Genomic DNA, 17,072 nt, shown 5'->3' on the forward strand with positions numbered 1-17,072 from the left:
TTGATCCCTGAATTGGGAAGATCTCCTGGAGGAGGGCATGGCAGCCCATTCCAGTATTCTTGCCTGGGAAATCCTGTGGACAGAGGATCCTGGTAGACTACAGTCCTTAGGGTTGCAAAGAGTTGGACATGACTGAAGCAACTTAGCCCATCATTGTAATAGTGCCTTAAAGACTTTTCATGTCTATACCACATTTTATTCTTATGTCACTCTGTTAGACATATGAGGTAGATACTAATTTTCACATGAGGGAAATAAGGCATAGAGAATAGTTTAGTTTCAATTCTGTGTGCTTTCCCTTGGGACCACACTTATTATGATGATATTCTATTATTACAAATCTTTACTGTAAATTATACCATATTATAAGATGTTACAGATGTGACTAACTGGGAACTATAACATGACCCAAATTTGCTGCCTGAATTAAGATATCTATCTATCTATATATATATATATAATTCAACATAAAATTTTTAAGTAAATGCAGATAGATCAGTGAACTGGAAGACAGAGTAATGAATATCACCTAGATTGAGCAGAAAAAAGAATTTAAGAAACGAGCATAGTTTAAGAGACCTCTGGGATGACATCAAGTATATATAGGGGCCCAGATGGAGAAGAGAGAAAGGGGCAGAGAATTTACTTGAAGAAATAAAAGCTGAAAACATCCAAAACCTTGGAAAGGAACAGACATCCAGATCCAGGGAGTACAGAGTGTCCAAACAAGATGAACCCAAAGAGATCCACACCAAGACAGATTATAATAATTAGAAGGGCACAAATTAAAGGTACAGAATCTTGAAAGCAGCAGAAAAAATCAACTAGTTACATATAAGTGAACTCCCATATGACTGTTAGCTTACTTTTCAGCAGGAACTTTTTAGGCAGAAGTGAGTGGTACCATATATTTAAAGTGATGAAAGGAAAAAAACCTACAACCAAGAATACTCAGTAAAGTTATCATTAAGATTTGAAGGGGAAATAGAGTTTTATAGATAAGCAAAAGCTGAAAAATTTCAAACTGCTAAATCGGCTTTAAAAGAAATGTTAAAAAGACTTCTCTAAGGAGAAAAGACAAAAAATAGACCACAACTAGAAACATTTAAATTACAGAAAAAAAAAAAGGTGTTGTTGGTAAAGGCAAACATACAGTAAAAGTAGATCAGCAATGTATAAAGTCAGTAGGAGAGTTAAAAGACAGAAGTGAAAGCATCAGTATCTACAATAACTAAGGGATACAAAACCCAAAAAAGATGTAAAATATGGTAACAAGAAAGTTAAATGTGATTCGGAGGAGTAAAAATGCAGGGTTGCTAGAATATAGTTGAACTTGAGATCACTAACTTATAATAGACACATATATATTGGTGTTATAGATGAACCTCCTGGTAATCACAAGTCAGAAACCTATAATAGATACACACACATGCAAGAAAAGAGAAGGAAATCCAGAGGTAACATTGAAGACAGTTGTCAAATCGCAAGGAAAGAGAGCAAAGGAAGAAACAAAAAGAACTACAAAACCCCCCAAACAGTAAACACAGTGACAGTAAGTACACACCTATCAACAGTTACTTGAAATGTGAATGGATTAAGTGGTCCCATCAAAAGCTATATAGAGGCTGAATGGAGTAAAAAACCAGGCCCTTATGTATGCTGCCTGGATGAGAGTCATTTCAGATATAAAGACACAAACAGACTGAAAATGAAGGGCAGGAAAGAGGTATTACATGCAAATGGAAACAAAAAGAAAGCTGGGCAGTACTTATATCAGATAAGATAGACTTTAAAACAAAGACTGCAGCAAGAGATAAAGAAGGATATCACATAATGATGAAGGGATCAATTCAACAAGAAAATAGAACAATTGTAAATATGTGTATACACAACATAGGAGCACCTAAATGCATACAGCGCATGTTAACAAAGACAAAGGGAGAGATTGAGAGTAATACAATAATAGTAGCGGACATTAACAGGCCACTTATATCAACAGGCAGATCTTGTAGACAGAAAATCAATATGGAAACATTGCTCCTAAATGACAGATTAGACCACATGGATTTCATAAGTCTCATGAAATTTAAGAAGATTGAAATCACATCAAGTATCTTATTCTACAACAATGCTAATGAGACCATTACTATAAGGAGGGAAAAACCTGCAAAAAACACAAACGTGGAAGCTAAACAATATGCCACTAAACAACCAACGGGTTACTGAAGGAATCGAAGAAGGAATTGAAACACTGTTGGAGACAAAAATGAAAGCACGATGATCGGTGTCTATGCAACAACAAAAGCGGTTCTAAGAGGAGGGTTTGCAGTGACACCAGATTGCTTCAGGAGACAGGAAAAAATCTCAGATAAATTAATCAAACCTTACACCTAGAGGAACTAGAAAAGAAGTGACAAGCAAAACTCGAAATTAGTAGAAGGAAAGAAATCATAAAAATCAGAGAAAAAGTAAATAAAATAGAGACTAAAAAAAGGAAAGAAAGAAAAGATCAATGAAACTAAGACCTGGTTCTTGAAAAGACAAACAAAATTGGTAAACTTTAGCCAGACTCATCATGGGCCCAAATAAAATCAGTAGTGAAAGAGAAGTTAAAAATGACACTACTGAAATGCAAAGAAACATAAGAAATTACTGTGAACTGCTACATACCTTCTAGGTTGTAAAAGACAACCTAGAAGAAATGAATAAATTCCTAGAAATATACAGTTCCAAAGATTGATTGAGGAAGAAATAGGAAATATGAGCAAACTGATTACCAGGAATGACATTGAATCACTAATTTAAAAATCCGCTTCCCCCGGCCCCAAATAAAAGTCCAGGACTAAATGGCCTCACCAATGAGTTCTACCAAACATTTAAAGGACAATTGAAATCTGTCCTTCTCAAGCTACTTCCAAAATTTGAAGGGAAAGGAGTGCTTCTGAACTCATTCTATGAGGTCAACATCACCCTGATACCAAAACCAGATGGAATTACTACACAAAAAAGAGAATCAAGGTCAATATCACTGATAAAGCCAGATGCAACAATTTTCAACAAAATATTAGCAAACTGAATTCAACAGTACATTAAAAGGAATATATAATATCATGATCAGGTGGAATTTATCCCAAAGACACAAGGATAGTTTGGTATCCAAAAATCAATCAGTGTCATAACATTAGCAAATTGGAAAAAATTTTATTATCTCAATAGATGTAGAAAAACTTTTATCAAAATTCAACTTGCATTTATGATAAACAATAGAGAGGGAGCTTACCACAACATAATAAGAGCCACATATGACAGACCCACAGCCAACGTCTACCCAATGGTGAAAAGCTGAAAGCATTTCTACTAGGATCAGGATCAAAAGAAGGATGCCAATTATTGCCACTTTATTTAATATAGTATTGTAAGTCCTAGCCACAGCAGTCAAATAAGAAAAATAAATAGAAGGAATCCAAATTGAAAAGGAGGAATTAAAACTGCCATTGTCTGCGATGACCTGATGCTGTATAGTAGGAGGAGGAGGAGTAGAGTAGTCGTGTTAGTCACTCGGTTGTGTCCAGCTCTTTGTGACCCAATGGGCTGTAGCCTGCCAGGCGCATCTGTCCATGGAATGCTCCAAGCAAGAATACTGGAGTGGATTACCATGTCCTTCTCCAATACTATATATGGAAAATCCTAGTCACCATCAAAACAACTTAGAACTAACAAATGAATTAAATAAAGTGACAGGCCTCAAAATTAATATCCACAAATTTTCTATGATTTTGTACACGGACAACAAAACATCAGAAAGAGAAATTAAGAAAACAACCCAATTTACAATTGTATCCTAAAGAGTAAAATGCCTGTGAATAAGTGTTAGTCACACAGTCATGTCCAACTCTCTGCGGCCCCATGAACTGTAGTTTCCCAGGCTCCTCTGTCCATGGAATGCTCCAGGGGATCTTCCTAACCCAGATTGAACCTGGGTTTCCTGCATTGGAGGCGGATTCTTTTATATCTGAGCCACCACCTGGGAATAAACCTAACTAAAGCTAAAGACTTGTACTCAGAAAACTGTAAGACATGGATGGAAGAAACTGAAGATGACATAACCAAGAGGAAATACATACCATGCTTATGGATTGGAAGACTTAACATTGTCAAAATACTCCTCAGGCAATCTATAGATTTAGTGTAATCAGTATCAAAATACCAAAATCATTTTTCACACAACTACAGCAAATAATCATAGTCAGTTATTCAAAGGAGGCAAGCATATAAAATGGGGAAAAGACAGCCTCTTCAATAAATGGTATTGTGATAACTGGACAGCGACATGCAAAATAAACAAACTGGACTACTTTCTCATACCATATACAAAAATAAACTCAAATGAATTAAAGACTTTAAAACCCAAAGCCATAAAACTCCTAGGAAAAAACACAGGCTGTATGCTCTCTGACACCAGTCCTAACAATACAATTTTGGGGGATTATGTCCCCTTAGACAAGGGAAACAAAACCAAAAATAAACAAATGGGACCACATTAAACTAAAAAACTTCTGCACAGTGAAGGAAGCTGTCAGCAAAGTGAAAAGGCAGCCAACTAAATGGGAGAAGATATTTGCAAATGATAAAAGATTAAAGTCTAAAATATACAAAGAACTCGTGTAACTCAACATCAAAATAACAAAGAACCCAATTTAAAAATGGCCAGGGGGCCTGAATAGACACTTTTCCAAAGAAGACACATGACCAACAACCACATGAAAAGATGCTCAACATCTCTAATCATCAGAGACATGCAAGTAAGAATTGCAATGAGATATCACATCAGCATAACTGTTATCAAAAAGACAACGAATAAGTGTTAATGAGGATGTGGAGAAAAGGGAATGCTTGTCCACTGTTGGTGGAATTGTAATTGACGCAGACACTATGGAAAAGAGTATGGAAGTTCCTCAGAAAATTAAAAATACAACTGCAATATGATTTAGTAATTTACTTCTGGGTATTTATTTGTAGAAAATAAAAACCCTAATTTGGAAAAAATATATGCACTCAAATGTTCACTGTACCTTTATTTACAATACCCTAGATATAGAGCAGCAGCAGCAGCAGCAGCAGATATAGAAGCAACCTGTGTCCAACATGAGATGAAAGGATGAAGACAAAGTGGTACACACACACACAAATAGCTAAATAGGTGAAGGTTTTAAGAAATGCAAATTTCGTGTATATTCAGTCACACTTTTTATTGTTGTTACAAACCTCTGCCACTACATTGGGCTTTTGCAGTTCTGTGGAGTTTTCCTTTTTCCCTTTTTTCTTCTTCTGTTTGTTTGTTTGTTTTTCTTTTCTCTTTTTTATAATTTTAATTTTTAATTTTTAAAATCCTATTATATTTTTTCTATATTTATCACTGTTTGCCTTTCCTACTGTTATCTTCCCCTTGCAGCTAATCTTTAATGTATATAAATATTCATCTACCTCTATTTAACTTTGCATATCTTTTCTTTCTTTCTTTCTTTCCTTTCCTCTCAACATTTTGTTAGTTTTATTTTCATTGCTTTATTCACCAATTGGCACCTTGCTTTAGTTTTGTTTTCCAGTTTGTGCTTTAGTTTTGTTCTGGTAGATACAATTTTTGGTTTCCTTTGTTCGCCAGGTCAATCTATTGTACTTTATTTTTGTTGAACTGTTTTGATTTTGCTTATGGGTGTATATGTATATGTGTATATTTAGTCACACTTTTTATTACTGCTATAAGCCTCTGCTTCTATGTTGGGCTTTTGCAGTTCTGTGGAGTTTTCCTTTTTTCTTTCTTCTTCCATTTTTTTCTTTTCTCTTTTTTATAATTTTAATTTTTAATTTTAAAAAACCTATTATATTTTTTTCTAAATTTATTCCTTTGTTTGCCTTTCCTACTGTTCTCTTCCCCTTGAAGTTAATCTTTAATGTACATAAATCTTCATCTACCTCTATTTAACTTTGCATATCTGTTCTTTCTTTCTTTTCTTTATTTCCTTTCCTCTCAACATATTTGTTAGTTTTGTTTTCATTGCTTTATTCCCCACTTGGCACCTTGCATTAGCTTTGTTTTCCAGTTTATGCTTTAGTTAGTTTTGTTCTTAACTAGTAAATACAATTTTTTATTTACTTTGTTCTCCAGGCCAATCTACCATACTTTATTTTTGTTGGACTGTTTTGACTCTGCTCATGGGTGTATATGTGTATGGTGTATATTGTGTTATTTTAATTATTATTTACTTGATTTTGTAACTGCCATTTGTCTGGGATTCACCTTTGGTTTCTCATTTTTGGATATTTGTTTTAATCTCACTTAATGCCATAACAAACCACTTATGGAATCTTTGTTCCTGACCAGAGATCAAGCCCTGAGCATTTGCAGTGGGAACATTGACTCCAAGACCCTAGACTATCAGAGAACTAATACTGATGCTGCTGCTGCTAAGTCGCTTCAGTCATGTCCGACTCTGTGCGACCCCATAGATGGCAGCCTACCAGGCTCCTCTGTCCACAGGATACTAGGGAGTATCAAATAGTGAGAACTCACACAAAGGAAAACACTTGAGGAAAAAAAAAAAAGAAAGAAAGAAAACACTTGAATATGACCCAGCATCACCTAACCACCAGTAGCACCCTGTCCAGGATGCCTCATCTAAACAACAAACAAAACAAAAATACAAACCCAGTCATTAGCAGACAGGATTACCACCTCACTCAGCCTTGCCCATCAGAGGAAAAGCAAACAAACAAAAACTCAGCACAAATCTCACCCTGTAGGAGGCTTACACAAACCACGGGACCAACCTTAGGAGGGCAGAAACCAAAAGGAAGACAGAATTCAACCTTGGAGCCTGGGAAAACGAGACCTCAAACACAATAAGTTTAAAAAAAATAATAATGAAAAGGCAGAAAAATACTACACAAATGAAGGGACAAATAAATGAAGAGGAAATAGGCGAACTACCAGAAAAAGAATTCAGAATAATGATAGTAAAGATGATCAAAAACCTTGAAAACAAAATGGAGAAAATGCAAGAATCAATTAACAAAGACCTAGAAGAATTAAAGAATAAAAAAATAGAGAAAAACAACACAATTACTGAAATTAAAAATACTCTAGAAGGAATCAATAGCAGAATATCTGAAGCAGAAGAACGAATCAGTGAGCTGGAAGAGAAAATGGTGGAAATTACTTCTGAAGAGCAGAATAAAGTAAAAAGAATGAAAAGAACTGAGGATAGCCTCAGAGACCTCTGGGACAATATCAAACATTGAATTATAGGGATCCCAGAAGAAGAAGAGAAAAATTTTTGAAAGGGGGTATGAGAAAATTTTTGAAGAGATTATAGTTGAAAATTTCCCCAACATGGAAAAGGAAATAGTCAATCAAGTTCAAGAGGCACAAAGAGTCCCATACAGGATAAGATCAAGGAGAAACACACCAAGACACATTCTAATCAAACTAACAAAGACTAAACACAAAGAAAGAGTATTAAACGCAGCAAGGGAGAAGCAACAAGTAACATACAAGGGAAACCCCATATGCTCAACAGCTGATCTTTCAGCAGAAACTCTGCAGGCCAGAAGGGAATGTCAGGATATATTTAAAGTGCTGAAAGGGAAAAATCTACAACCAAGATTACAGTACCTGGGAAAGATCTCATTCAAAATTGATGGAGAAATCAAAAGCTTTTCAGACAAGCAAAAGTTAAGAAAATTCAGTACCATGTAACCAGCTTTACAACAGATGTTAAAGGGACTTATATAGCCAAGAAATACAAGAGAAGAAAAAAGATCTACAAAATCAAACTCAAACGATTAAGAAAATGGCAAAAGGAACATGTGTATCAACAATTACTTTAACTGTTAATGGATTAAATGCTCCAACTAAAAGACACAGGCTGGCTGAATGGATACAAAAACAAGACCCCTATATATGCTGTCTAAAAGAAACCCACTGCAGACCTCACAGCACATAAAGACTGAAAGTGAGAGGATGGAAAAATATATTCCATGCAAACGGTAAGCGAAGCAAAGCTGGAGTAGCAATCCTCATATCAGACAAAATAGGCCTTAAAATAAAGAGTATTACAAGAGATAAGGAAGGACACTACATAATGATCAAGGGATCAATCCAGGTGGAAGACATAACAGTTGTAAATATCTATGCACCCAACACAGGAGCACCTAAATACATAAGACAAACACTAACAGACATAAAAGGAAAAATTGACAGTGACACAATAATAGTAGGAGACTTTTAACACCTAACTCAAACCAATGGACGGCTCATCAAAACAGAAAATTAATAAGGAAACACAAGTCTTAAATATACATTAGATGAGATGGATCTCACTGATATCTTCAGCACATTCCATCCAAATGCAGAGGAAAACACCTTCTTCTCAAGTGCACATGCACATTCCCCAGGATAGACCTCATCTTGAGTCGCAAATCAGACCTCAGTAAATTTAAGAAAACTGAAATCGTATCAAGCATCTTCTCTCAACCACAATGCTATGAGACTAGATACCAATTATAAAAAAAACCGAAAGAAACACAAACACATGGAAATTAAACAACACATTTCTAAATAACCTACACATTACTGAAGAAATCAAAAGGTAAATAAAAAAATTTCTAGAAACAAATGACAATGAAAACATGACAACTCAAAACCTATGGGATGCTGGAAAAGCAGTTCTAAGAGGGAATTTAGAGATATACAATCCTACCTGCAGAAACAAGAAAAACATCAAGTAGACAACTGAACTTTACACCCAAACTGGAAGAAGAAGGAAAAAAAAACCAAAATTAGTAGAAGGAAAGAAATCATAAGGATCTGAGCAGAATAAATGAAAAAGAAATGAAAGAAACAATAGTAAAGATTAATAAAACTAAAAGCTGGTTCTTTGAGAAGATAAACAAAATTGATAAGCCTTTAGCCAGGCTCATCAAGGAAAAAAGAGAGAAGCATCAAATCAACAAAATTAGAAATGAAAAAGAAGAGGATACAACAGACTATGCAGAAATACAAAGGATTATAAGAGACTATTATTAATAACTGTATAGCAATAAAATGGATAACCTGGAAGAAATGGACAGATTCTTAGAAAAGTTCAATCTTCCAAGACTGAACCAGGAAGAAGTAGAAATTATGGACAACCCAATTACAAGCACTGAAATTGAAGCTGTGATCAAAAATCTCCAAAAAAACAAAAACCCGGGACCAGATGGCTTCACAGGACAATTCTATCAAACATTTAGAGAAGAACTAATGCCTATCCTTCGGAAGCTCTTTCAAAAAATTGCAGAGGAAGGAACATTTCCAAACTCATTCTACGAGGCCACCATCACCCTGATACCAAAACCAGACAAAGACAACACAAAAAAAGAAAACTACAGGTCAATGTCACTGATGAACATAGATGCAAAAATCCTCAACAAAATTTCAGCAAACAGAATTCAGCAACACATCAAAAAGCTCCTACACCATGAGCAAGCTGGGTTTGTTCCAGGGATGCAAGGATTCTTCAGTGTACACAAATCAATCAATGTGATACACCATATTAACAAATTGAAAGATAAAAACCATATGATCATCTCAATAGATGCAGAAAAAGCCTTTGACAAAATTCAGCACCCATTTATGATTAAAACTCTTCACAAAATGGGCATAGAAGGGACCTACTTCAACATAGTAAAGGCCATATATGATAAGCCTACAGCAAACATTATTTTCAATGGTGAAAAACTGAAAGCATTCCCCCTAAGATCAGGAACAAGACAAGGGTGTCCACTTTCACCACTGTTATTCAACATAGTTCTGGAAGTCCTAGCTACAGCCATCAGAGAAGGAAAAGAAAAAAAGGAATCCAGATCGGAAAAGAAGAAATAAAGTTCTCACTGTTTGTAGATGACATAATACTGTGCATAGAAAACCCTAAAGATAGTATCAGATGATTACTAGAGCTAATCAGTGAATACAGCAAAGTTTCAGCATACAAAATCAATGCACAGAAATCACTTGCATTTCGGTATACTAACAATGAAAAATCAGAAAGAGAAATTAAGGAACAATCCCATTCACCATTCCAAGAAAAAGAATTAAATATCTAGGAATAAACTTACCTCAGGAGACAAAAGAACTGTACACAGAAAACTATAAGACACTAATGAAAGAAATCAAAGACAATATAAACAGATGGAGAGATATTCCATATTCATAGTTAGGAAGAATCAATATTGTGAAAATGATGATACTACCAAACACAATCTACAGATTCAATGTGATCCCTATCAAATTACCAATGGCAGTTTTCACAGAACTGGAACAAAACATATCACAATTCATATGGAAACACAAAAGACCCCTAGTAGTCAAAGCAGTGCTGAGAAAGAAGAATGGAGCTGGAGAAATCAGTCTTCCTGACTTCAGATTATACTAAAAGTTGCAGTCATCAAGACAGTGTGGTACTGGCACAAAAACAGAAATATAGACCAACAGAACAAGATAGAAAGCCCAGAAATAAACCCATGCACCTATGGGTACCTTATTTTTGACAAAAGAGGCAAGAATTATACAATGAGGCAAAGATAGCCTCTTCAAGAAATGGTGCTGGGAAAACTGGACAGCTACATGTAAAAGAATGAAATTAGAACACTTCCTAACACCATACACAAAGATAAACTCAAAATGGATTAAAGACCTAAATGCAAGACCAGAAACTATAAAACTCTTAAAGGAAAACATAGGCAGAACCCTTGATGACATAAATCAAAGCAAGATCCTCTATGACCCACCTCCTAGAGTAATGGAAATAAAAACAAAAGTAAACAAGTGGGACTTGATGAAACTTAAAAGCTTTTGCACAGCAAAGGAAACTATAAGCAAGGTGAAAAGACAACCCTCAGAATAGGAGAAAATAATAGCAAATGAAACAACTGACAAATGATTAATTTCCAAAATATACAAGCAGCTCATATAACTCAATACCAGGAAAACAAATAACCCAATCAAAAAGTGGGAAAAAGACCTAAACAGACATTTTTCCAAAGAAGACATACAGATAGCTATCAAACACATGAAAATTTGCTCAACATCGCTCATTATTAGAGAAATGCAAATCAAAACTACAATGGGATATTACTTACAACCGGCCAGAATGGCCATCATCAGAAAGTCTACAAACAGTAAATGCCAGAGAGGATGTGGAGCAGAGGGAATGCTCTTGCACTGTTGGTGGGAATGTAAATTGATACAGCCTCTATGGAAGACAGTATGGAGATTCCTTAAAAAACTAGGAATAAAACCCCTATACGACCCAGCAATCCCACTCCTAGGCATATACCCTGAGGAAATCAAGATTCAAAAACACACATGTATCCCATTGTTCATTGAAGCACTATTTACAATAGCTAGAACATGGAAGCAACCTAGATGTCCCTTGACAGATGAATGGATAAAGAAGTTGTGGTACATATACACAATGGACTATTACTTAGCCATAAAAAGAAATTTATTTGAGTCAGTTCTAATGAGGTGGATGAACCTAGAACCTATTATACAGTGTGAAGTGAGTCAGAAAGAGAAAGATAAATATTGTATTCTAACGCATATGTATGGAATCTAGAAAAATGGTACTGAAGAATTTATTTACAGGACAGCACTGGAGAAACAGACATAGAAAATAGGTTTATGGTCATGGGGTGAGGGGAGGAGAGGGTGAGATGTATGGAAAAAGTATCATGGAAACTTACATTACCATATGTAAAATAGATAGCCAACAGGAATTTGCTGTATCACTCCGGAAATTCAAACAGCAGTTCTGTATCAATCTAGATGAGGGGATGGAGAGGGAGATGGGAGGGAGGTCCAACAGGGAGGGGATGTATGTATACATATGGCTGATTCATGTTGAGGTTTGACAGAAAACACAAAATTCTGTAAAACAATTATCCTTCAATAAAAAAAAAATAAATTAGAAAAGAAGAAAAGTAAAAATATTTTTTTAAAAAAGAAATTCAAATCTCTAGTTATATGTTAAGGAAGTCAAGGTGTAATATACAGAATAAGGAATACGGTCAGTAATAGTGTAGTAAATCTGTATGGGGCCCGATGGTTACTAGACTTAGGGTGGTCTTTCATAATGAATGCAAGTATCAAAGCATTATGTAATACACCTGTAACTAACATAATATTGTTACATAATATTGGCAACTTTATTTCAATAGAAATAATTAAATATAAATGTAGAGATTACCATGTTCATGGATCAGAGAATTCTATATTATTAGTAGAGCTGATCTACAAATTGATCTATAGATTCAAAGCAATCCCAAATCAAACATCAATGTGCTTTTTAAATGAAACTGGTAAGCTAGTTTTAAAATTTATATAGCTATTTAGATAACTTAGAATAGCCAGTAATTTTGAAAAGGGCATACATAATTGAATAACTCACAGCACTAGTTTCAAGATTAAGTATATTGCAATCAAGGCTGTGTGGTATTGGCACAGGGATAAAAACATCAGTGGAGAAGATTGAAAAGTTCAGAAATCAGCACACAAGTACATGGTCAATTTATTTTCAGCAAATGTGCCTGAATAATTCAGTGGTGGTATTAAAATAGTCTTTTCAAAACATGGTATTTAAACCACTGGCTACCCATTTGGAAAATATTGAACCCCCCTTTACCAAACATCATGCATGAAAATAAATGTGAAAGATTTCACCTACCTGATATAAAATCAAAGCATTAACAAAAGGAAAATATTAGGTTGGGACAAATGTAATTGTGTTTTTTGCATTGTTGAAATTTGCCATTTGATATTGGAATATATTGTAAATAAATGTGGTTATGTTAATTATCATTTTAATGCACATTTCTTGCTTTATTTTTTTTTGCTAGTGACTTCTTGTTGTTCAGTTGCTAAGTTATGTCCAACTCTTTGTGACCCATAGACTGCCGCACACCTGGCTTACCTGTCCTTTACCATCTCCTGGAGCTTGCTTAAACTCAGGTCCATTGAGTCAGTGATGCCATTCAGCCATCTCATCCTCTGTCGTCACCTTCTCCTCCTGCCTTCAATCTTTCTCAGCATCAGGGTCTTTTCCAGTGAGTTGCCTCTTTGCATCAGGTGGCCAAAGTCTTGGAACTTCAGCATCAGTCCTTCAGGGTTGATTTCCATTATGATTGACTGGTTTGATCTCCTTGCTGTCCAAGGTACTCTTAAGAGTCTGTATTTACTATTTATTTTCTATTTATTTTAGACTATGGAAATGATGTTAGACAAAAAGCAGATTTGAGCAGTTTTCTTATTTGAGTTCAAAATGGGTTGTGAAATATCAGAGATGACTCGCAACATCAACAGTGCATTTGGCTGAGGAACTTCTAACGTACAGTACAGTGCAGTGGGTGGTTCAAGAAGTCTTGCAAAGGAGACAAGAGACTTGACAATGAGCGTAATTGCTGGCCATCAGAAGTTGACAATGACAATTGAGAGTCATCATCAAAGCTGATCCTCTTACAACTATTTGAGAAGTTGCCTAAGAATTCAACGTTGACCATTTTACAGTCATTCAGCATTTGAAGCAAATTGGAAAGGTACAAAAGCTCGAAAAGTGGATGCCTCATGAGCTGACCAGAAATCAAAAAAACTGTCAATTTGAAGTGTCTTCTTCTCTTTTCTGTGCAACAACAATGAACCATTTCTCAATTAGATTGCAAAATGCGACAAAAAGTGGATTGTATACAACAACTGGTGATGACCGGCTCAATGGCTGGACCAAGAAGAAGCTCTGAAGCACCTCCCAAAGCCAACTCGCACCAAAGAAGATTATGGTTACTGTTTGGTGGTCTCTTGCTGGTCTGATCCACTACAGCCTTCTGAATCCCTGTGAAAATAGTACATCTGAGAATTATGCTCAGCAAATTGATGAGATGCACCAAAAACTGCAGCCCCTGCAGCTGGCATTGTTCAACAGAATGAGCCCAGTCCTTCCCAATGACAACATCCTACCACACGTGAAACACTTATACAAATTGGACTATGAAGTTTTGCCTCCTCCACCATATTCACCTCTCACCAACCGACTATCATTTCTTCAAGCATCTCGACACTTTTTGCAGGGAAAATGCTTCCACAACCAGCAGGATCTAGAAAACACATTCCAAGAGTTCTTTGAATCCCCAGCTACAGATTTTTATGCCACAGGGATAAACTTATTTCTCACTGGAAAAATTGTGTTGATTGTAATCGTTCCCATTTGATTAATAAAAATGTGTTTGAGCCTAGTTATAATGATTTAAAATTCACCACCTGAAGCAGAAATTACATTTGCACCAACCTAACAGGAGAAAAATCTCTGTAACATTTAATCAGGCAGATTTCTTAGGTAGGAGGCACAAATCACAATCTTTTAAAAAGGAATAATTCGGACTTCCTTGAAAGACTTAGGAAAATCTAAAGGCAAGCCACAGGTTGAGAGAATATAATAAATCATATGCATATATGATCTGTGTGTGTATCTATAATACATACATATGTCGGGGGAGTGTGTAATTTCCTTAGTTCTGTCTCACTGCAGCAAAAATTTTAAGCGATGGACGGACTAGTGTTACAGCCCAGTTTTATTCAGCAAGCAAAGGAAAATACATCCTCAAGGTGTAAGAGCGGGCCAGCCCAAAAGAAGTGAAGAGAAGAGAAGCCAGCGGCTTAATTTTGGCTCCCCTTTTTATGTGTTTCCCTCCTCCCCCTGAGCCTGTCCTATGTAAACTGGGCTAGCCAGGAGGGCTGTTTGCTTCATCTGAAGTTCTCACTCAGGTCCTTGGTCCTTCCTTTGTTCTATTTTTCCTTTCTTTGTCTTTTTGCCACTACTACTTTGGACTCCTTTTTCCTATTCTAACTACCTAAAATATATGTATCCAGAATATATAGAAAATGGTTACAACTCAGTGATTAATTTCCCAAAGAAAAATAACTTGGATGATAAATGAACACTGAAGCATGCTTTCACAGTCCTATTTGAAACAACATAAAAATATCTCTAAAAATATATTTAATTAGTAACATCCAAGTATAAAAATTTTGACGTTTAGTGTATTTGTACAGAGAATGGTAGAGTATTTCTTTTAAAATTGTAATTGAAAATAGCAAAATATTGTAATCAGAAGTGTTAGTTGCTCAGTCATGTCCAACTCTGTGAAACCCGCCAGGCTCCTCTGTCCCTGGAATTTTCCAGGCAACAATATTGGAGTGTGTTGCCACTTCCTCCTCCATGAGATCTTCTGAATCCAAGGACTGAACCTGCATCTCCTGTGTCTACTGCATTGCAGGCAGATTCTTTATCCCTGAGCCACCTGAAAAGCCCAATCAGAGGAAAACATCAGTTCAGTATATAAGCAAAATTAAGCAGAGTTACTAACCAAAATAATGAAGTTAAATAATATATGGAAACTATATTATGGAGACATATTAATTGTATTTTTAGAAAGATAGAGCCATATATTAGTGTGAAAAGATTTTAAAAAGTGAATATTAATTTGTTGAATAAGAAACATAGTATCAATGAGGATGTATCATAAATGACTAGATAGAAATAAGTAAATGTCTTTCCTGATTTTCTCTTTATATATTTTTGTCTTACAGGAATTATATTGACAGGTATTTCCCCTTGAGTATTTCTTGAGGCCACATCCTTCCTCCTACCATCTTTCTCCAAACTTAGTGAGCTGATTTACCTCTCCTTTGTTTTAGTTTTTCATTGTAAAGACACAGACAAAAAAAAAAAAAAACTACATTTTTTTCTCTTCTTTTTTTTTTTTACCTTCAGAGTCATAGTAACTTAGCAAAAAGTCAATGCCTCCTTCTTATTTACTCACATAGAGTATGCCATACCTCAAAATGTTTTTCAAATAGTTTTAGCATTTTAAAGAGACTATAACTATGGAAATGATTTTAAAGTTCAGTGTTACAGAAAATTATGACCTTGCTTTCATTTTGTAGGGTATCAAAAATGTGTAAAGTACTGGAGAATGGATTACATCTGTTTTGTCTTCTCCTGAAGTGATAATTTTTTGTGGTTCTTTACTTTTCCTCTTTCCCTTTGGTCTGTGGCTGCAAAAATCACTTTAATTGCTCAGCTAACCTTTCCTTCTACCCAAGCATACCTTTAAAAAAACAGGTAATATTATTTTTTTGAGGCTTGATATACTCTGGTGAAATATGAAGCTTATTTACTTTCCTTAGCTTCCTTTTTTGTTGGAGAGTCTGACTTACCAGTTCTCTTTAACTTTCATGTAGATTTGTTATTGGGCGAGAAAAACCAGGACAAGTGAGTGAGGTTGCCCAGTTGATAAGCCAGACGCTGGAACAAGAAAGGCGCCAGAGAGAGCTGCTTGAACAGCACTATGCCCAGTATGATGCTGATGACGATGAGGTAAGCCGCGCTTCCAAACTTTCTTCTTCCTTCATTTCTTCTTACTACATCCCGACTCGATAAAACTCTCTTTACCGTATAGCAGTAAGACAGATCTTTGCAGTTTTTCAAGGAGAATGTGTCAGCTTCAATCTTACAGAAAGGAAATATTGCTTGCGTTTGTTAATAGCTTATCAATCAATTAATGGTATCATATTTACAGTATGAAGTCTTCTGGATCAAATAAGTCCTCTTCTACCATATTATTAAGATACATTCATTGAAACAAAAAAAGGGTAAAAATACCAAAATATAAATACTAGCTATCTTGGATTTTTCTCTCTCTGCTTTGTATTTTTCCATTTTTTTCCAGGTTTTCTACAGTAAGTATGTAACAGGGAATACTTTTTAAAAAAATCAGTAAACATTTTGAATGAAAAGACACACATACATACACAAACACACACAGAAAGTACTGAAAATTGCTGAGTGTTTTTAGATTTTCTTCCCCCCAGGAAGAGAAAGTTCTTTGGATCTGCTCACTATGATTTGTGCTAACATAATGCAGAACAAAGCTTTTCCACCAGTGCATATTCCATAGAGTAGATCCATATTGGAATAATTTTG

General features: G+C 35.4%; 1 protein-coding gene across 1 annotated transcript in view; it reads left to right on the forward strand.

Annotated features, from left to right (window-relative positions):
* The window catches only part of PPP1R9A (protein phosphatase 1 regulatory subunit 9A), a 322,249-nt gene that overhangs the window by 210,149 nt on the left and 95,028 nt on the right, over positions 1-17,072 (forward strand). The window contains exon 6 of the mRNA XM_061164924.1: positions 16,331-16,466. Coding sequence (XP_061020907.1) covers positions 16,331-16,466 — 136 coding nt within the window. The remainder of the gene's footprint in view (positions 1-16,330; positions 16,467-17,072) is intronic.

This window comes from Dama dama, chromosome 18, assembly GCF_033118175.1.
Source record: "Dama dama isolate Ldn47 chromosome 18, ASM3311817v1, whole genome shotgun sequence".
Lineage (NCBI taxonomy): Eukaryota > Metazoa > Chordata > Mammalia > Artiodactyla > Cervidae > Dama > Dama dama.